We start from the raw sequence: 22,429 nt of genomic DNA, 5'->3' as shown, positions 1-22,429 counted from the left end.
TTTTAGTGCATTTAAACTAAGACAAAAATAAGTTACAAATAACTTTTCAGTAAGATATAGGAGCTGGTTTTAGGTCAATAATTCCTGATTTTGAAAAAAAAAAAGAACTGGTTATTCACTTAAATTATCTCACTTATAACTTGGGGAAATGTCTTCTTATGGAAATAATCTGCCAGTGGAATCAGAACTTTTTCATCAATATTAAGGAATTATTGACCTAAAACAAGCTCATGTATCTTGCTGAAAAATTATTTGAGTTATTTTTGACTTTTTTCTAGTGTGCTAAGATATTTGCTCTAGAAACCAGACCAAAAAAATGTGGTAATATTTGTGGTTCGGCAGGGCAATTTTATATCTAATGACACTAAACTGATTTATTTAATCCACCAGAGCTTCGTGATGATACTCGACAGAGCTGACCGGGACAACAAACACAGTCAGAAAATCACAGCAGAAAATCTGCAGGATAAGATAATTTTATCCTGCAGAGAGGATAAAAGGCCACAGCTGTATGTACACTGCAAAAAAAAAAAAAAAAATTAATGTACCGAAATATTTTTGGTCTAGTTTCTAGTAAATACTTCAGTACACTTGAAATAAGACAAAACTAACTGAGATATAGGAGCTTGATTTAAGTCAGTAATTCTTGATGAGTATAGATATAGGGTGCTAGTTCCACACTGGTAGATTATTTCACTAATAAGACATTTTTTCTATGTTATTAGGGAAATAATCTGCACATTTTAATCAAAATTCAGAAATTACTGACATAAAACAAGCTCCTCTATCTTCCTGAAATGTTACTCATGAGTGAGTTTTGTCTTCTTTTAAGAGTATTGAGATATTTGAACTAGAAAGTCAACAGAAAACTCTTTGTAGGATTTTGTGTTTTTGCAGTGTGGAATAAACAGAGGCTGTTACAGATGATCAGTTCAGTAATTGTGTGGCTCGGCCCGGATGAGTGACCCAACAGAGAGGACGTTGGCTCTGGCAGAGCCCTCAGGATCCTGGTGACTCAGATACACACCAAAGGTCACCTACAGTTCACAAGAATAAACTTATTAGACAATATTTTCAAGCACTTGCTCAATAAAACCAACAAACAGCACGCAGGTGACTGTGACTGTTTTGAACCCACCTTCCCGGTCCGGTATGCAGACAGACTGATGAGCGGCTCTTTGGTTTTGGTTCCGGTGTCCTGGTCTACTCCAATCATCTGGCACCTCCCGCAGCGACCTGCGACCTTTTGGTTGGCCACACAGAGAAGTTCATTTCACTCCTGCTTCCACCAGGTGTTCTGGAAAATGTCCCCTCTGCTCACCATGAACCGTGTGTCGCCAATAATCAAGTGTGACCAATTATCCTCCTCAAAGGGTTCTGCTCCAGCGATGACTAAATTGGCGCGGAAGCGGCTGATGACGCTCTGCGTGTGGAGGAGCTGATGGCCCTCACAGCCGTCCTGCCTGCGGAGGGGAGCGTGTGTGGAAATTACATGCCATTTTTCCCCGCGCTGCATCAAAAGAGCCACTGTGATGTAAATGTGCGGACGTCAATGCGTCCCGGAGCGAGGAATAAAGTGTTGTGTGTTCCAACCTGCTGCTCATTAGATCCTGAATGAGCGCCACGCTGGCACGGTTGATCATGAGATACTGAGCTTCGTTCACCAGGGAGAGGAGCGGGGAGTCGGCAGCTAGAGAAGAAAGACTTTATATCACCCCGAAGATTTGTTTCATTTCAGGAAAAACATTCTCATTTACAGTTTCTGCAAACTCCTTCCACAGAGAAATCGTAAAAAATGAAGTCTTATGCTGATTGGTGGATAAAAAGGTGATTTGAGTAAATTCATCAATGCTGATCAAATGTTTACTGGGAAAATATAATATGAGAGGGAATTATGAGTGAGACAGAAACATCAGTCATGAATATGTTTCCCTTCCAGCAACAAAGAGGAGCTACAGGGCTATTTTTTCACATTACAACCACAAAAGATAATGCAGGATTTAAAGGATTTTGAGATTGTTCTTATGATCAAAATCACAGACTTTGTGGTTCTACTTTAGAAATATTTGCTATACTTTACCCCTTCCAAAATCTCCATCCAGAAATAGAAATATGAGAAAATAAAATAAGCACACAGACTGGACAGATAGTCAGATAGCAGCTTTAAAGAATGTGGACTGGACAGAAACTGGACATTATTTCTGTCCAGTCCACGTTCTTTAAAGCTGCTTTATGTAACAAAGTTTTCTATGTATTTGTTAAAATTAGTTTGTTATGAGACAGATCTGTGAAAAGTTTGATCTCCTCCACTTCCTCCCTGAGCTGCTGCTGCTGTTTGAAGACATTTACCACGCTGTCCATAAGCCTCCTGTACTTGCTGCTAAATGTGCCTATGGCAGAGAAACAACTTAACCATTACAGGAAAAACATTTATCCGTCCTCACTGGTGGCCATGCTAACTAGCCTTAGCATTCACAGCAGGCTCTGCTAGCTGCAGAGCCAACGCACGCAAAGGGGTGATTGACAGCGATAAGGCCTGCCTCCTGTCTCTGATTGGTTGTTTCTGGTTAGACAAAGGAGCTACATTTTTTTCAGATTATTTGTCTCAATCCTCCTGACAAAAAAAGGCACCGTCCGCAACTTTACAGAACTTTAATTTTCGTTACTCGCCACATCGATCACAGATGACATTAAGTAAAACTGAAGCAGCAGGACTAGCAGTGAGAAATACTGCCACCTGCAGGTGGGAGTCTGCATCACTTAAACCCAATGTTTTTGACTATTAGGTTTATTTGCAATAAATCAACGGAAACATTTTCGAGAATTGCAGAAAATCCATAAAAAGTCCTGTTTGTAAATCAAGTGCTAATAAACTGAAATCTGAGAGTTTTTTCTTTAGGAGCTTATAGAACCACAGCATCATACTGTGGGGATCATTTTCTCCAGCAGAGACAGGAAGCTGGTCAGAGCTGATGGGATGATGGATGGAGATAAAGATGAAGGGAAACCAGCTGGAGAAAACTGGAGACGGAGGCAGAGTTTTACCTTCCAGCCACACAACAAAATCCAAACATGCAGCCATTCAGATAAAAGCATTTTAGAATGGCCCAGTCAAAGCCCAGATATTGACCTACTTGAGAATTTGTGGCAAGATTAACACAATTTATGACACTCTCTGCCCAGTCTTTTAGTAAAGAAGAACCTGCAGCACAAGGTGGGTTTGTAACTGTGATGTACTCGGCACAGGAAGGCTGGCTGCAAATGCCTGCCACACTTTTCAGATTTTGTATTTTGTAAAACATTTAAAAAATCATGTTTCCACTTCCCATTGAGATGAATAACAATAATGTTTGTAAATATGAGGTTAGTAAATGAGAAAAAGATCTGAGGATAAAAATACTTTCTTAAGAAACCATGAAAGGAGAATTCAGGTTCCATATATGTGTTTCAAATTAATAAATCTCTTTAATATGCAGCCATCTTTCTTAATGTGCAACGTCCCAAACAGCGGCCCAGTGCCGACATAAATGCTGAGGATTTTTCTCCTGGGGGATGAACGTCTCAACTTGTGAAAACAGGAAAGTTTGGTGAGTTAAAGCCGAGCGGATCGCCCAGATGACGCCATCCCAACTATCTCAGGCTGAGTCTGAAGACAAAACACTGAAAAGAAAGCCTGGATTACAAATGACGAAAGACACGGGTCTGCTCCAGTAATGGAGGATCAGCGAAAAGGATGTATCTATTGCATTGTGGGTAAATGAAGGGTGGAAGAAATATTCGATTTCTTTAAGCTTAAGCTGGAAAAAGACTTGCGGCAGAAGCAACGATTTCAGAATATACGCTCTCTACTCTCGATAAGCTCCTGAAGAAAAACTCTCAGGGTTCAGTTCATTAGCTCTCGATGGGAAAAAAGCCATCTTACATTTATTTTTTAAAAGTTTTTCACACAATTAGGGTGTGAAAAGTTTAAAACAGATGCAAAAAATGTAAGAAGTTATAAAACTCTTTCACAATTCTACCATTTTCCCTCAAATGTTCAAACTTCAGGTTTTGCAAACCATAATAAATAATTTCTGTACAATTCAGCTGAAAAATAAACAAATAATTTAATTGATGATTATTTCAATAATCGATGCATCACGATTAGCAACTAAACAAACAAATATTATGTGGCAAACAGCAACAAGATGTAAATAATCATTGGTGTTTAGCTTCAACTATCACAGCGATAGTATGTTTAAAAAAATCGTCTGATACCGATATTAAAGCCGATATATCGTCCAAACCTAGAAATGATTTATGATGGTGAATTTCCAAAGTTTTACAAATCTGTAATTTTATCAGGAGTTTATATTCTACACAGCCAAGATATCTATTATTCACCTGGTGATTATTTTATTTTGTTGACATGTAAATTGAGTATTTTTTGTCTTTGTGAATTTGACTCTAAGTCTGAGGCAAAACAGAGTCAATCAAGCTGAAACGCGCTGCAGAGAGGCGGTTCACGCAGGTCAGGAGCTTCCTGTGGAGAACTGCAGCTTTTACATCGATTTTTTCTCTCCTTTCTAACCTTGAAGACGTTTTACATAAAACAAGAAGGATTTAATCCATCAAATGAAAGTTCCTAACCCAAAAGGATAACATGACCTCTTTAATTCTCAGCATGCATCCTTTTGTTTGACTAATTTCTTTCAGAGTTATTGTCTCTTAATAACAATCAGAGAAGGCGAGAGCCCTTGAAAACCTTTTACTTTAGTGGAACCTTGACGATAATCGTAACGCTCCATAGGGGAGGGGATATCAGCTGAAAACTGGAGAGAAATTAAAATGTGGCGTTTCCAGACAAAAGGATGATAATCAATAGAACGGGCATAATCTATGAGCATTTGAAGAAGAGGGATCAACAGAAGTTTTGTTTATTTGTGGAAGAGCGGTGGGTTTAATAGTCACAGAGGAACACAGATAAAGTTATGAGGCAATAAAAAAAACACCTTTTATATTCATGGTTGGTGGTGTTATTCAGTCCATCAACACAAAATCTGAAATTATAAAGCTGGAACAGCGAAGGACTCAAAGAAAAACTACTGATCTCTAAAGAAACATTTAAATCTACAGAAAACACCAGGTTCTTTTGTAATTGAAAACATGGAGGTATTGATTTTATCATCTGGGTTTGTTTGATTGCACCTCCAAGCTACTGAGCAATTTATGCTATAAATCTCACAAATATCCCAAAGTTTAAGTCGTTTCAGTTTCAGTAAAGCTTTACTTTGAGTTATTAAGAGCTGCAACAATACAGGAATGCAAACCAGTGTGCTACAGTGAGACCCTGGCAGGGAATAAATGTATTATTATTATTATTATTATTATTATTATTATTATTATTATTATTATTACTATTATTATTATTATTATTATCATAATTAAATGTGTGTATTATTTAAACTTATCCTGGGTTTTGTAATATCAAGTGTTTTCATTTTATAATTTTTGTTTGATTCCTGTGAAGTGTCTGGGTTTTAAAAAATGCAATACAAATAAAAATATATTGTTCTTCTTATTGTTGTTATAAAAACTCAGCCCTAAAAAATGAAGGAAAACTTACAGATGAAGTTGACAGTGTATTTTTTGTGACAAATTATTAAATTACTAAGCTGTGTTATATCTAGTTTGACTCAAATGAATAAAATAGCATTAAATAATACAAACGAAGTGCTAGGACACTTAAAAAGAATGCAAATATTACTTTTATAGTCGTTACACAAATAATAGGTTAATACCTTCCTGTTGTTTGCTGCTGCCACTGTTGGAGAAAAATAAAATCTCAAACTTGTTAACTTTAAATTTATCAGCTGATGTTAAAATAACATGGTTTTAAATACCAGTCTGCCTTTCAAATTCAGTATATATATTTTTCAAGTTTGCTGCTTTTCTAATGTAAAAATCAACAATAATAACACTGGTATGATGTAAGCTAATTTAAAATGATGCTAATGATAGCAGGTATGTTGCACACACAGAGTAGATTATAAATGGTTGACATGTAGGTGTAGGAGAGGGGGGTGGGGGGGTATCATGATGAAAAACCCAAAAAGCCTTGGACCGGCCCTGTTCCCATGTATGCATAGTTTCATACATGACTGATGGCTTATCTGGTCTGCCTGAGCTGCTCTATCTGAGTGTGTGCTGGTAGTTTGTCCTGTGTGTCTCCATGTTGTCCTGTGATGGACCTGGACATCGACACCAGGCCCCCTCAACCCGGATAAGCAGGTATAGACACTGGATGGATAGTTTTGCTGTAGCTACCGTCGACTGGCTTCTTCTTCATTTCTCGTGTGTAATCAGGACGTTGTCTTATCAGGCGGCACGGCTGTCCCAGGAAGTCTGAAAGCCATGATGCAGCCTCGTCTCCGCAGTCCATCGTCTCCACCCTGGGAGACAAGAGGATTATTTTCAGGAGGCCCAGGAGGCATTTCTTCAGAGCTTCATGCTTCCTGCTATTTGCTGCGACATCTAATCCAAGAATCAGTGAGTAAATAGCGTTTTTTCTTCTTCTTTTTTTTATGGTGACATGTCATGTGGGGATATGTCAAAGGAGATTAATATCTCCTTCCTATTGTTTGTTTGGCTATTAAAAGTTGAGGACAACAAGACTTTTCTAAGAAGCAGAGAGAAGGAGGCCCAGACAAGAAAAAAAAGGCAGCACTGACAGAAGAGGAAAATGTCGATGTGTTTTCACCTGTCCCCGCAAACTTTACTGTGACACACACGAGAGTCTGCATGCAGCCGAACGTCGTCTTCCAGGGGGACCGACACGCTCTCCATCCCTGCAGGGCAAAGAGGGAGAAGAGGGAAAATCCGCTTACAGGAAAATTCGCCTGATTGAGACTTTCCTTGTTAGGCAGTGAATTTATTTTCAGTGAGACGTGCAGAGACTCTCTGACCCGACGCCTGCAGGAACAATTTGTTTGCGGCGAGGTGGACTTGTGGGCGAATGAGGCATAAACGCGTCTCCCTCTTCTGACTCAGACACACACCGTTGTGGTTCACCACCATCCAGCCTCTGTCGTACAGCAAACCCAGCGGCCCCACCGGCCAGTCCTGCACCTGCACGAAGAGCAGCACAGGGTCCAATCACACCCAGAGAACCACACAAAGACAAGAAGCTGAGTTATGCGCTCCAACCTCGTATGCGCTGCAGGATTTGATGGGGTAAATATAGATGTTGGTCAGAGTGTAAGCCTCCCCGGGGCGCTTTGAGCCTCCATGTCCAAATCTTTTCCGAGACGCTTCTGCGGACTTCTTCTCAGCTCCTTTGTGGATTTGTCCATTAGAAATTTCAACTGAAGGGTGTTCATTGGATTCCTCTGATGGCAACCCGACTGTTTTCAGCTTCTGCAGCCTGACTTGGTCTACCGTGACGGGTTTCTCCACGAAGCACTCGGCAACAAACTTCAGGAACTTTTGACAGTCTTCGAAGGTGGACATGTAGCCGAAGGACACGCGGACGGATCCGGTCGGCTGGCCGTCCACCAAGTCCATGTTGTCCCCGCAGACATGACCTGCCTTGTAGAGTAAAATAAAAAAAAAACATGCTTCATTTCACCTTCACTGTCTGTCATTTTCATGCAGCAAAATAATTTCTATCCTTCAAACTTTTTCACATTTTGTTACGTTGAAACCAAAAACTTAAATGTTTTTATTGGGGTTTTATGTGATGAAGCAACACGAAGTGGTGCATAATCATAAACTTCTTCTCAAGAAATACAACCAGACTGCAACAAACAATCAGCTCTGCAGACCCCACACATGCTGGACACAGACTGTTTACATTACCTTTATATTGTCTCAGATCAGCGGTGTCACACTCATCTACGTAACTTATTTTGGGTCAAGATCAGGATGAAGATCAGGAATCTTCTCAAGGTTTGGTTGTGGGAGAATTTATTGATAAAACCCGTTAAAAAACTTTTAAATTATTAATAAAAGGCCTCCTTGATTTCGATGAGTACTTCTTAAAGTTAAATAATATTGAACATCTTTTCACATTAATCAGTCCTTTAAGAGTTTTGGTTGTTTTTGTGGCTTTTTGCAATCAAAATCACAGATTTTGTGGAGCTAATATAGAAATAAATGAAGAAATTTTGTGATATTTGCACTTTTGTATGGCTGTCAATGTGGCTTTTTTTGTTATTCGCTGTTTGATCACAAACTATAACTTGACACCCACTAAGACTGAGGCAGGAGTAGTTGAAGTACGAAATACTGCCACCTGCAGGTGGGAGTTAGTCATTAAAACTAATGTTTTTGAACATTTTTTGCGGAATAAACTCAAAATTAAAGTAGCACAAAAAAGTGCGGCGATCTGCTGATTTTGTGTGAATATCTGCGACGGAAGGATGATTGATGTAATTTGGCAGTATACAGATAAAAACTGCTTTGATTTGATTGATTAAATAATATTTGACTGCATGACTGTTGTGTATCTGCCTAGAGTCTAGAGGGCCGCATAAGAAGCTGAGGCGGGCCGGATTTGGCCCCCAGGCCTTGAGTTTGACACATGATGACATTAAATCTGCTTTTTATTCATTAAGCCTCATTTATTTGGGTATTTCTGAATGAAATTGAGCACAACCCACTGGAGCTCAGGTTGGACATTTAACAGCTTGGAAATGTTTAACTGGTGTGGAATTTTACCCCAGAAAAGACTAACATGGAGGCAAATAGTAACTATTTGATGGAAGGTTGAGGTTAAAGAGTGCTAAACTTTTTGAATACGTTTATTTTTTCAGCTTCACAGTATTTTTTTTTCAGGTTGAAGTAGTTCACAGCCTGACTGTGATATTTTAGGGTTTTAACCAGATTATTTTCTGAGGCAAAAATAAAAACAAGTCCAATCTGAGTGGATTGTTAACAGATTTTGTTCTCCGGGCACATCTCTCAGGATTCAATTATGAAATACCTTAAAGCATCACAAACTATGTGCGACACTGAGAGGATTTTATTTCTGCTCGGAAGATTAATACTTGTGAAATTTCTCAACCTCTCTCTCCTCAAAAGAGAGAAAAAACAGGAAGTCGGAGTCGTTTTTATAGCTTTCCATGGATTTTGTAGAGACTTTATATCAGGTGTCGATCAATATTTTGCAGATTTAAAGTCTCCGGGTGGCACAGTGTTGGACCCCCAGAGCGGAAACAAACACAGGAAATAACCAGTTAATCCAAGAGAAAAAACATTATGGCTCTACCTTAAAACAAGCCTATTTCCAGGTGTTAGAAAAAGAGTTATTGGATTTGGATTGGGGGTGAAATGCATCGTTTTCTTCTAGTTCACAATTCTGTGCTACTTTGTCTTATTATTTCAGCATTTCCAGTGAAATGCTCAAATATAAAAAAGCTGAAGGTGAAAACGTTTGCTCCTCCTACCTGCAGGTTTCTCTTCATCTGCTGGCTGGAGATGCCGAGGAAGGCCTGGCAGGCTCCGGTGTTGCAGAAGCAACCAGTTCTCACATGAATGTTGTACAGACTGGTCATTCTGTCCACCTAGCAGCAAAGAGACAGAGAGGACTGCTGTAGCATTTCCCAGAGCTTCCTATGCATAAACATGCATTAATTAAGCAATTAAAATATGAAATGAATCCCTTCAATCACATGTACCTGTGAGTACCCAATTATCTGTCCACTTGAATCCAGGAGGTTAAAGTTCAGGATTGCTCCCTGAGTGATTGGACTCTCAAACTGGCCCTCGGTGTATATCTGCGCCACCGGTCTACCGTTGCCATGGCAAAGACTTGAGAGCAGCATGTAAGTGTAGCGTGCCAAGCCAAAAGTGTGCTGCTGGATGTTGTGCATGCTCCCTGCAGGCGAAAACAGATAAAGACGAAAACAGTTTCAGGTTCCCATCAGGAATAAACTGGATGCTTTATGATTCTGATATTAAAAAATAACAAGTCTAACCTGTTATCCTGTAAAGAGATTCAAACGCATGGTTTAAAGCGATGATGTCCAAGAAGGAGACAGTGCCGTCTTCAAATCTTTATCAGAGAAATGAAACATGTTACAGTTAGGTCTGACATTTGTTACCGGATGATAAACTGTCACAGAAATTATTGCAATAAATGATTATATTGTTGTTTTGAGAACATTTTCAAGTAATATAATGGTAAAGGGATAGAAATGCAAGAACACATTCTGAAAAACTCCAAAGAATATTTAACTCTGAAACTGGAAGACATTTTAAATATTCCACATTAATACAAAGTTGTCCTACAAAAAGACTGAAGACTTTTTTAATCCAGTTTTGGGAGAAAGGGAAAAGAGAAAATCAATGAATCATGCAAACAGAAATTATTGAGCTTGTTTTAATTTATTATGTGATTAAGTGATTTATTGTATATTGTGACAGGCCCGGTTACAGCTCAGGATAAAAACGAAGGATCCAGAGGATTTTACTGGCTACAGCACTTCACCTGTCAGAAATGTTTTCCACCTGCACATAATAATCCTCTCCAGAAAGGTAAGCTGCTGCTGTGCCTCCTCCAAAATAAGACTTTTTTAGTATGCCTGCTGCGTCGTTATGGACAAGAAGAGCCCCCAGACCCGAAGGGAAGCCGAATATCTTGTAGAAGGAAATGGGAATGAAATCAGCGGGGCAGTCCTGAAGGCTTAGAGGGGAACAGCCGACATGCGAAGCTGCATCGAGCAGCACGAACCAGCGGCCTGGCAGGTCGCACGCCGGGTAGAGGCGTCTCGCCTGGATGCCTCTCACATGGCTGAGAGGATACTTCCTCCCTGAGAAGTTGCTCTGCGCCGGGTAGCAGAAAAGGTGCGGCGTTTGGCAGGAAGCATCTTCTCCCTGAACTCTGTCCTTTGCCCTGGTTGTCAGCTCCTGCGGGGCAACGGGAAGGGCAACGACCCCCAGGGCTGCAGTCCGTCCTCTCATGCCAACAACAGACGTGTGGCTGTCGGTGAGATAGCAGAAGAAACTGCCAGCCTCCCTCTTAGCACCGGAGCTCCAGGGAAAGCTCTCAGCCACCAACTTCAGAGCAGCTGTGCAGCCAGAAGTGAAGATCACTGAGTATTCTTTGGAGGTGGTGTTGAAATGCTGCAACACTCTGCAAGAAGACAGTCAGTTTTTAGTCATTTGGACTGGAGTATGCCAGAGCTGCTGAGTTACACGGCGAGGCGCTACCTGTCTCTGACCCGCTCCACGGTGTCGTGTGTCAAGCTGCTGCTGGGACTGTGGCTGTGGGGGTTTCCTGGAGAGAAAAAGGCCAAAAGCTTTTCAAGAATTATGCTGCTGTAAAACCCAGGCTGAGGGAACATTTTAGTATTTATTTTTATATTTATTTCATTTCATTTCATACTAGTGGCTTATTTTATGATACTTATTTTGTAGAAGTATTTCATGTACTTCAGGTTTAACTTCACTAAAGCTGCAGTATGCAACTTTTTTGTTAAAACTGTCACCACGTTGTGACAGTATAATATGAGACAGATAATCTTTGAAAAATCAATTTCCTCCACCTCTTCCCTGAGCTGCTGCAGCTGTCTGAAGAAATGCACCGCCAAAAACAACCAATCAGAGAAGGAGGAGGATCTTAGCACTGTCAATCATCCTTGTGAACGTGCTGCTAAATGTGCTACTGGTGGAGAAACAATCTATTATTACAGGCAAACTGTTCACTAGCCTTAGCTAACAGCTTTAGCATTCACAACAAGCTGTACTTGTGGCAGAGAACAAGGGAGCAGTGCATACATAGACATGATTGACTGCACTAAGACCCGCCTCCTGGCTTTGATTGGTTGATTTTATTTAGCACTGGGATAAGGAAGCACAGCTTGATGTTTTCGCAGATTATCTGTGTCACACCATACTCTCATAACATAGTGACAGTTTCAACAAATGTGTAAAAAAATATTTTTTTTAAAAATTACATGCTGTAGCATTAACTGAGAGGGCTGAGTTTTCTCTGTGAAGTGGGTCACAAAATAAATATTGTTATGAAATAAACAAATAAATGAAAAAAATAATAAAATATAGGACATAAAGGAATCCTGAAATGAATAGAGTAAATGTGATTGATGGGAAAAGTTCCCAACTAAACATATTTTTGTTTTTATTTCATGAGTGTTTATTAGTTATTTGTAAATAGTATTTATTTGTTTATATATTTATTGTTGAATGTAATAGTATTTATTAAATACTATTTAAATAAATACACAGTATTTATTTGTTTATTTATTTATTGTTGAATGTAATAGTATTTATTTAAATACTATTTAAATAAATACATAGTATTTATTTGTTTATTTATTTATTGTTATTTTTTGAAAAATGAAAAAAAGCTTGAAAAAAGTCAGAACTCTGAAAAAAAAAATCTAAATTTTAAGAATTCTGGGATTAAAAACTGAATTCTGACTTTTTTGGTCCTAATTATCTTCCGTAGAATTCTTACGCCGTACAAATAGTTCGGTTCTGTTAAAACGGACATGGAGAGTGATAGACCTGGAGGTCCTCTGGGCCATTCCCCATCCTGATGGTGGCACTATTAACTAATGATATGTATTCTGGTACCGAATGAAACAAAAAACACAAAAATGACACTTTCTGACTTTTCTCACCGTACAGATTCGTGGAAATGTCCCGGAAGTAGTCTCTGAGCAGAGACTCCGGGTACAGAGTGGCTGCAGCATGATCCAGATATGTAACTCCTGTTTGTTACAGAGAAAACAGGCCTGTTATATTTGGATCCAGCTGTCCTCCGATCAGCGCGGCGAACCGTCTCTACCTTTGGACCTTCGGAACTCCTGCTCCACCACGTCCCGGAAGTTCCCTCCGTAGCCGTATTGATCGCAGCATTGCTGGAAAGATTCAAAAGAACAGAGATCGTGGAAATCCATCGTGGGGTCCGGCAGCTGGACGCACTTCAGCACACTGCTACTGCCATTATCAGCTCCAAAGTCCAGAGATAAACACCGACTAACGGGTTAAAGTCGCTCTTTGTGTTTCTGTTACCGTCAGGAACCAGAGCCTGCGGGCTGGTAGGACGGACAGTGGACGGTCACATGCGGACATGTGAGGAATCTCAGACATGAGAGGGAGTTTGCTCCGGTTCTGACTTCATTCAGTCCGGAGCCATCTTCAGATACTCCGGTTTAATAACTGATTTACAGTTGGAGTCAGAGGCGGTTCTAGATGGGGGCGACCCACCCCCCATCCCATGCAGGGCACACTGCAGCCTCAAGTAGAAATAAAAAGCACCAACACAATGACTGGAGTAAGGGAAAAAAATTCAAAAGGGATGTCAACAAAAAAGTTTTGGGATTTTCAAGAATATTATCAAATAAAAATGGATCCAAAATAATTAACCTTATTGCAAACTAACACATTCACTCAGGATTAAGCCAGGAAACTTTCTTCATGCAGAACCTTTCATAGGTCACAAACCACAAAGTGCTTTACAATAAAACAAGCATTAAAAACAGAAGACATCCCTAAATCACACTTTTCCATGTTTGAAACCAATAATTAGAGGACATTTGTTCCAATGAAGCTTTATTGATAACCTTTAAGCATTACAGGTAGTTTTTCCTTATGCTCAAAATTCTGTTATTTTTATTATTATTATTATTGGTCTGATGTAATATTCAAATCTTAATTGGTTAATTTAATTTACATTTACAGCAAATGGTTTTCATTAGCTGCAAGTGGAAAATAATGATAACAGAAACAAAGACTGGAATTAATCTCTGTAGAGTTGTTCAGTGTTTATTTATTCAGTAAATTATTAGCAGAAAATCTGCCTACATGATCCATCCATCTATCTATCTATCTATCTATCTATCTGTCTATCTATCTATCTATCTATCTATCTGTCTGTCTGTCTGTCTGTCTGTCCGTCCGTCCGTCCGTCCGTCCGTCCGTCCGTCCGTCCGTCCGTCTGCTGAGCCATATGGAGCTACAGTAATGCAGTAAATAATAATTTTTACTGAAAATACTTTGCACTGCTCTAACGGATCTGAATCTCATGCTGTATATATTGATTTATGAAAACAAAAGATTTGGAAATTTGCTTCCTTTGACTAAATTTGTTAGTGTTATTTATTTTTACTCACTTTAAAGAAACACTTTACTTGTTTTATACTTTTTCTTTTTGATTACATAATTTTAATCGTTTTTTTTCACTCATGCATGAATAATATTTTAGGTTGAATTTATGATATAGTTAATAAAATCTGCAATTTAATTCTGGGTGTAATTATTAGCACAATGAGTCTGTATTTAAATATGTTTGTTGTGATTCGCAGAGGACGATGACTCCTTGTCAGAGTTTGTTTCTGTGTCTGTATCCATCTGCTCATCTCTGCTCCTCTTCCTCCTCCTCCTCTTCCTCACATCATCTTGTAATGCATATACAAGGATCACTCAGATGAGTCATCTCCATCTCTCTCATCATCTGACAGGTCCAAGTATGAATTTCCCCCGGCTGTCTGCCACAGAACCCTTTCTGTCTCCGTTCTACAACAACGTCGTGTCACAGAGTACAACCAGGCTGCCTCAGATTTTACTATCACTGACACAAAAGGATTGTGTTCCTGAAGTCCAGACGGCTCATCTGGAGATGTGTGCATTTTCGTTCCTTTTCAGAACACCCAGCTCTTGTTTTTGTTCACGTATTTCCATTATTATGCTGTCTAATGTACTTTGGTGGTAAAGAACAGTTTCCCTGCCCATCATCTGTCATTACCAGAAGAACTTCCTGTTCCAAATGGATAGATTAGAACAAAATGTCTACCGAACTGTTCAGGAGTTTGAGAGTTTATTCAAGTAAATGCTATTTTTCTGCAGCGTATTATTAAAAATGAACATGTTGAGATTTTTATATCAACTCTAAATTATCCTCATTTCAATTCTACAAAAACTTTAAATCAAGTTTATGAAGGCTGGTAAAGAACACTTCAAACTATATTCAGTATTAATCCAGACATTAGAAATATTGGGTATTGATGACAGAGCCGGCCCAAAGCATAAGCTCAGAGCCGCCAGAGCATCATGGGCCTCCAAGGACAGTTTGAATTTTAGCACAGAACTTAGATCTGAAATTAAAATATTTACTTCATGACAATTAGAATACTGTTAAAGTTTCAGCATAAATAAAAAACAGATATAGCATAAAAAAAAGCTAAAGAAATTTTCTAACTGAAATTTAAGATTTAAAGGACTTGGAAAGTTTCCTTTGTAGAAGTACAAAGAATAGTTTTAATTGGTTGATTGTTGTGTTACCATAGCAACAATCTGACGCTGCGAATTGTCTCAGATATTAATCGGTTATCCATGATTACCATAAAGCTCCGCCCACTCTCTCCCAGTTTCCACCAAATTAGCATCGAAAGCCTTTAAATGGTGAAGATCTTCCAGACAAGCAATAGAAAACTTGTTTGGGACGTTCCTGACTGATTTCTCTTGGAGATCCTCAGGCCATGCCGCCCTGGGTGGCGAGCCACATCACTTGTATTAAAATCTGTTCATATTTTGTACTGAAATATGAAAATATCACCTGCTTAAAGTAAAACGATTTGAGATTACATGTTGTGAATTGGCACATAGAATCTCATGGGGATAAATTTACAGTTGTAACCTGAAAATGTTTATGTTTTCATGGTACTTGGCTTTAATAAACTATTATGAGTTTAAGGTAGACAATTAGATTACTGTTAAGCTAAAAGTCTCCAGCTGGGATTCAGAGATACTGCAGTTTTTCTCATAAGAGCAGAATTACCTGTAATTGAAGACGCTCCGTTCTCCTGTGATCATCTGTTCCTTCTTTCTGAGTGAATATCACTATCAGGCGGAAGAAGGATGCCACTTGTAAAGTGGATATAATGCGTTTCTAGATATGTGCTAGACAAGCCATGAGGCCATTATTGTCTTGGTGCGATGCTCTGAATGATAATTAAATATGCCACTTCTGCTTCACTGATTCATTTCCTTCACAGTTTCTGAGCCCAGATGAATACATTTTTCAGCGCAGAATGGTTTTATTGTATCCAGTTTGGCCTCATTACGAGGCCACAAGGGCTTGTTGTGGGGGGAGGGCAGAGGCCGCGTGGAGGGAGGGTGGCGGGGGGCGCACCCCATGAAGACATTGTGCTTAACATCACTAAATACTTCAGACGCCACATTGTTCTCCATCAGTTAGGTTATTTGTAAGCAGGCAGGAATCTTTCTGAGATCCTAATGAGAGCCGCAGCCGTCCTGCAGGGTCATAAAGACTCGTTGGTTAACAAGGCGTCTCTTCACTGTCTCCCTGAGAATCCTTGATCTTCTCGGGTTTTTCTCTGCTGCTGATCGCCGAGTCTGTGCTGGACGGCGTCCAGGCGGCGAGCCTCCTCACCCCTCGCCCTGCCGCCGGGCCTCGTGGATCTCCGGTCAGAGGAACGCCTCCTCGGTGGCTGTGACAGGGGGAATTAGGCGAGAGATGCGGGCCCACTTGCCCTGCCTGCGTAGGGGCTTATCTCGCTCTAAGCTGAGGGACTAATAGCAAAGCCTGCCTTCGCTCCAGCCGCTCTGAGGGCACAGGGAGCCATCTGTCCACTCTGTGGATCACTGAAAAACAAAGGGAGCAAACACCGAACTCGGACTTCAAACTAAAAGGCCATTCATCCCAAAGATACCAGAACCAAAGAAGACGGGTAGGAATTTCTCCCACTCCAAGGTCAGTTTGGTCAAGAGCCGGCCTTCGTGGCTGCAGGTTGCTCAGATGGCTGTTAATGGTAATGCTGAAGCTTAGCCAGAGAGAAACTTGAAGGTATTGCTTCTGCACATCTAACGGGCGCCAGACAAAGCAAGGCTTTGTTTTAACGCGCTACCCCTGACTCCTATTAGGCTGAGATATTTTCAGCTTCGGCTTGTTTTTCACTCCTCTCCTGGGTTTTTCTCTTAAACTCTTCACTTCAAACAGCCCAGGATTATTTGAATTTAGACCTAAAGCCAAACTTCTGATGTATCTCCGTTGTTATAACCTTCATGCTGAGTTCTGTATCGCCTCATGATATGTGGAGGCTCACAAAATGCTATAAATAGTCGCCACTCCAGATAGTCACGCTGTAATCTCTCTCATGGGCTGTTTGAACATTTTTAATGTGATAATTGTCACATTTCATTACATATAAGGTGTGCTTTTGTTGATCTGAAGACCCCTTTAGAACAAAGTGGAATACAGTATGTAATAAAGCGCAACTCATTGCTATAGCATCACATTGTTCAAAATTAGACATTCCTTACTTTACCCTTAGATTTTGTGTTCATAGTCTAACAAAATCCCTCCAGTAATCCACTTAGACATTGTTCCCCATTTCCCTCCAGGATTAAGGCCCTGTGTGTGTGTGTGTTTTAATTGTCTGAGGCATACTTCTGTCTGTCAGCGTTCACAGAGCAGTTTCCCCACAGGTGATCTCTTTTTTATCGTGTAAACTCTTCGGTTGCCGTTGTGCACCAGGGTTTTGTTCAGAAGTCTTGACTTGCTGGGGTTGACAGAAATAGGTCAAAAGGGTCTTAGCATTAACTAAACAAATCTTGGGCCTGCAGGATTAGAGCGAGACGCCGCTGTTTGTTTGATGTAGTCATTGTACCGACACACAGAGACGGGAACGCTGTGGATGTTTGCTGAAAGATGTCCGTCTCTCTTTTATTTTTTTGTGTGTGTTTGATCAGATGGTTGAGATTTGTGCAGCTTCATCAGCTGGGATTGTTTCATTTCCTGATCCTGTTAATTTACTGCGTTATTTGGGTCAGTTGATCCTGACACATTTCATGATGATTATCGCTAACTGGATTGTGCCGTTGGTGGTCTGACTGACTCAGTTTTTAGTGCTTTTCCATGTGTTAAATAGTGAGGTTTCTCCAAGGTAGGATTTATAGAGGAGTTTGAATTATAAGCTGTAAATTACACAACCAAGGAAAAGTAAACAGCATCTATTGAAGCGGAAACCCGAAGTTTACATACAACAAATAAAATGACAACAGATATTTTTTTTTATATATCTGTTGGTAAACCAGACCAAACTTTTAGGTCAGTTAGAATCACCAAATTTATTTCTATTTGCTAAAAGTTTCAAGGATTTCTTTCATCTTTGATAAAACACCACGGGTCATTTCTCCCACTAGTCCTAGACTAGCATGTTTGTTTTGGTTGCATTTACCCAGAATGCCCTGTGATATAGTCCACTTCCTACTTTTAGATCTGGCTCTGGTCCAGTTCGTGTTCACATATGCATTCAAACTACATCAGCTGAGTTCATTTCAACCAATCCCAGACTGAGGTTTGTAGACAGATCAGAATTAGCTTCTTTGGTTTGCATCAGAGTTTGATTGGCATTCACACCTTCCCAAACGAACCAGACTTTCCAGACACACCAGCTAGATTTCAATTAAAGTGGACTAAACAGGGCTGAATATCTGACTACAGCTTCCAGTTGTTTTTTATATATACATTAATTCCCTGCAAAAGAACGATTCAGTAGAAGATTTAAAAACCATGTATTAATATGCGGTTTATGTCCAGGATGGCAGAACAACATCAAAACATGCTTTAACCGGATTAGCAGCTGTGGAGCCCCGCCCCTTACTCCAGTTCTGCTGGATATGTAAACCACACATCTCTGTTTTTGTCTGACAATGACAAAGCAAGATATCTGAGTTCTGCTTCATCTGCACAGCTGGTTAAAAAAAGTTTTTGTTTTCATTTCTGTCTTGAGATCCTGCTGGAATATTAGAACAAAGCCGTCAGAAGCAGAACATCGGATGTGGAAAACAACCCAGAAACTCATGTTTTATGTCATATAAACAGTCACCTTCATAAACACAAAGGACCTCATTTATCTGTCAGTGGGATGGTTGATTGATTGCATGCCAGATCAGGTGGAATTGTTGCTTTTAGGGGCAATCAGGATTGTTGCAAACACCTTCTGCTCAGCAACTTTGCATGAAATGTTTTAAGAATGTTTTCATACCGGTAGTCCCGTAAACTCGGTTCAATTGGGACCAAAATAGAAACATTTATCCCCTTTTCAGCTGCTGCGGTTCGCTTTCTCGCTGCACTGTCAACAAATCAAACTAATTGAAAAATATGTTCCCCTCCTCGCCTGTGGTGGTGCTGCATCAAAATCCAATGAAGGAAACGACACAAAAACCTCTGAAGAAGACACTGAGCGCAACTTCCTTATTCACAAAATGTAAACAAAAATGGAGTAGCACCAGATTTTGGAGGACTTCTCTTTAGTAAAAGACCACGAATCATTTCTCCTGCTAGCGCTAGACATGCGCATTTGTTTTGGTTGTATTTACCCAGAATGCCCTGCAAACTAGTTTGGCGCTCACACAATGCATTCGAACTGTGGTAGAGTTCTCTTCAATCCAGACCGAGGTTTATCAGAAGACCAGAGTTTGCTTTTTTGGTCAACATCAGTTTGAGTACTCATTCACACCTTTCCAAGCAAACTGAACTTTTTAGTCAAATGAACTGGAGTTTGATGAAAATGAACTAAACAGAGCTGGTGGGAATGCACCCTAATTGAATGTTCATTGAAATCCAGACTCTCTGGCTAAAATTACTTCTCTCCCTAACTTAGATTAGTTTGCTTATTAGTTATGCATCTTCATTCGTCTGAGTCTGAAGAATAACTTCTCAGAACTCTGATAATCTTATAAACACTGTGACTCTGGTCCTTTAGAGAGCTGCAGCCGTTATGGTCCAACAAGCTGCTGCTGCAATGCATCATCATTCTTTATTTGTTCCATAAATACAAAGAATTGGACACACAGCAGAAACAGAGTGGACGCTGTGTGGTGTTTCAGAGGAAAGTCACACTCTGATCACTTGATTCTCAGACTTTCACAGCACAAGTGGCTTCCTTTGTGTCTCATCTTATCCCAGGGAGTCACACAACTTTTATTTAGCTGGAACTAAAGACACGTGAAGATTGCAGCGTGTGATAGGCTTATCTCCACCCCCAACTCACAGCTCCACCATGAGAAGACAAACGGCAACGATCCATCAGACCCTGATAAACTCTCCACAGAATCCTTTAAACAGGATGAAAGTAGCTGCTCAAACTTTGGGACGTGCTTCGCTTACCTCGCGGTGCAAACTTTGATGTCAAGTTACAATCTAAAAGTTGCTATATTTTATTTGCATCTTATTTGGTAGACAGACAAACGTAAAATTATGTTGAATTCATCAATATTGATAAAACATTCTAGTTCCTCTTATTTCACTTATCACATGGGAAAAATGTTGTTATAAGTGAAATCATTTTCCAATGAGACTAATATGATTTGTTATCAGTATTGAGGAATTATTTACTTTAAACCAGCTCCTATATCTTACTGAAAAGTTACTTTTAAATTATTTTTGTCTTATTCCCAGTGTTTTAAGATATTTTGCACTAGATTTTAGACAGAAATACTTGGTCAGATTTTGGATTTTTGCAGTGAAGGTATTTGTTTGGAGAATATTTTATTTAAGGACATTTTACCAAAGGGCTGTGAATAAAAATGTTCAGCTCCTTTTTCAGATATGTATTCATTTATCCTTCCAGTTCACCATCCCTACTTTGTGATGGTCTGTCATATAAGATCTCAATAATCCCTGGGATTATAATGTGACAAAGTGCTGTAAAGGCGTTAATATTTTTGCCAAGATCTGCAGGTGTTATTAACGTCCAACCATAACGACTCAGGAGAATTGACATTTCTACCACAGAGTGAAAGCTTTTCCCTTTGCTTCGTCAGTTTGCTCTTTAGCAGAAAAACGGTTGAGGACAGGAAATGATTCACTTCATTTTCCCTTTGCTAACACCAATGTATGACATGGCCATTAGCACAAGCACCCAAATATTCTTAGGTGGAAATTCATAGAAGTAGAGCCCGTAATAGACACATACCTGACCATTTCATCTCAAACAGAAACTCAGTGATACCTGAAGAAAGAAGAAATCCAGATGAAACTGCACCTTTGAAAGATGCTCTTGGATGAGGCTGATTTCCTCCTCAATTTTACACATCATTTCCTCCACATCCTGAAGCATTAAACCGCTTCTAACACACAGACACGTCTTCGTCCTCTCTGCAGAGTACTCACCACAAAGATCTGAAATCACTGAGGATGTCCGACAAGGAAGAGATGACCTTGGACGGCGGCCTGAACGTCACGCTAACGCTCAGGCTGCTGATGCACGGAAAGGTAATCAGCAGATCTTCAAGGTGTTTTTCCTCTGCAGACCCATCTGAAGTGATTTCATTCTGACTCCACATTGTTCACTTTTTCTTCCTTTATCTTCTCTCACAGGAAGTTGGCAGCATCATTGGAAAGGTCAATTTCATTTACATTTATTTTTTTTGTACTTACTAATTGAATTTGCCTTAGAAAACATTTTTTTTTTAAATCATTTTGGTTTCAGAAAGGAGAAACGGTGAAGAAGATGAGAGAAGAGGTGAGTATTGTTTGAAGTCATCAGTCAGGTCAAAACGAAGTTTGAATAACCGACAGCCTGGGTTTGCAGAGCGGCGCTCGCATCAACATATCAGAGGGTTCGTCTCCTGAGAGGATAGTGACCATCACTGGACCTACAGAGGGAATCTTCAGAGCTTTCTCCATGATCGCTCAGAAGTTTGAAGAGGTACAGAAACACCCTCAGCAAGTTATCAGGTCAAAGGTTAACGAGTTCTAACTCAAGAGTACAAAAACACACCTTAGATTTTCCTCTGTCAATGGTACGGAAGAGGATTAGGACCAACAAATTAAATATTATTTTGGCTTTTATCTCAGAATTCCGACTTTTGAGCTCAAGATTAAAGTCAGATTTTCTCTAAAGGCCCTAACCCATAAACAATGGTTATGAAGCAAATACAAAAAAATGTATTCAAGAAACTGCACAAAAAAGATTCAAAAGCTCGACGCAGCTGATTTCCATGTATGGGCCTTTCAGCTTCATTTCCTGCATGATTCAGTTTGGACTGTCGGATAGATGGTTTCACATTTGACTTTAAAATCAAATTCAGTTGACACATTAAGTCATGGCTGACTCAGTGGCTGCAAAGCAAGCCCAAATCACCACCCACAAAATCACAAAATCTATTTTGGTCTGGTTTATAGTAAATTTATCCTAGTTCACCTGAAATAAGACAAAACTAACTTAGAAGTAACTTTTCAGGATCTTGTTTTAATTACATTTTTTAATATTGATGAAAAAGTTCTACTTCCATTGGCAGATTATTTCACTTGTAATGAGACATTTTTTCTATATTAGCAAAATAATCTGCCAGTGCAATACTTTTCATCATCAATGTTAAGGAATAATCGACTTAAAACAAGCTCATGTTTTTTGCTTAAAAGTTAATTATACATTAGTTTTGTCTTATTTCAAGT

General features: G+C 39.6%; 2 protein-coding genes across 3 annotated transcripts in view; one reads left to right on the top strand and one right to left on the bottom strand.

Moving 5' to 3' along the window:
- Nucleotides 1-239: 239 nt before the first annotated feature.
- Nucleotides 240-13,593, bottom strand: mocos (molybdenum cofactor sulfurase). 2 transcript variants are annotated; one of them, XM_007541286.2, is made up of 15 exons: nucleotides 12,791-13,591; nucleotides 12,624-12,713; nucleotides 11,191-11,257; nucleotides 10,469-11,113; nucleotides 9,957-10,033; nucleotides 9,657-9,856; nucleotides 9,426-9,542; nucleotides 7,186-7,566; nucleotides 6,945-7,107; nucleotides 6,740-6,827; nucleotides 6,307-6,431; nucleotides 1,594-1,690; nucleotides 1,322-1,463; nucleotides 1,139-1,243; nucleotides 240-1,037 (listed from the first exon to the last, which is right to left on the bottom strand). In XM_007541286.2, the coding sequence occupies exons 1-15, from the start codon at nucleotides 12,900-12,902 to the stop codon at nucleotides 933-935; spliced, it is 2,514 nt and encodes an 837-aa protein (XP_007541348.1). In that variant the 5' UTR covers nucleotides 12,903-13,591; the 3' UTR covers nucleotides 240-932. The 2 variants fall into 2 exon arrangements, with proteins under 2 accessions (XP_007541348.1, XP_007541349.2); XM_007541287.2 differs by lacking the exons at nucleotides 240-1,037; nucleotides 1,139-1,243; nucleotides 1,322-1,463; nucleotides 1,594-1,690 and adding an exon at nucleotides 3,450-3,660 and having other exon boundaries at nucleotides 12,791-13,593.
- Nucleotides 13,594-16,172: 2,579 nt separating this feature from the next.
- LOC103130014 (poly(rC)-binding protein 3) overlaps nucleotides 16,173-22,429 on the top strand; it is a 19,027-nt gene continuing 12,770 nt past the window's right edge. The window contains exons 1-5 of the mRNA XM_007541285.2: nucleotides 16,173-16,717; nucleotides 21,134-21,244; nucleotides 21,350-21,373; nucleotides 21,462-21,494; nucleotides 21,564-21,680. Coding sequence (XP_007541347.1) covers nucleotides 21,167-21,244; nucleotides 21,350-21,373; nucleotides 21,462-21,494; nucleotides 21,564-21,680 — 252 coding nt within the window. The 5' untranslated portion in view covers nucleotides 16,173-16,717; nucleotides 21,134-21,166. The remainder of the gene's footprint in view (nucleotides 16,718-21,133; nucleotides 21,245-21,349; nucleotides 21,374-21,461; nucleotides 21,495-21,563; nucleotides 21,681-22,429) is intronic.

Source organism: Poecilia formosa, unplaced genomic scaffold, assembly GCF_000485575.1.
Source record: "Poecilia formosa unplaced genomic scaffold, Poecilia_formosa-5.1.2 Scaffold599, whole genome shotgun sequence".
Classification (NCBI taxonomy): domain Eukaryota; kingdom Metazoa; phylum Chordata; class Actinopteri; order Cyprinodontiformes; family Poeciliidae; genus Poecilia; species Poecilia formosa.
The sequence above is the reverse complement of the archived record's forward strand: the minus strand, read 5'-3'. Positions and strand labels throughout refer to the sequence as shown.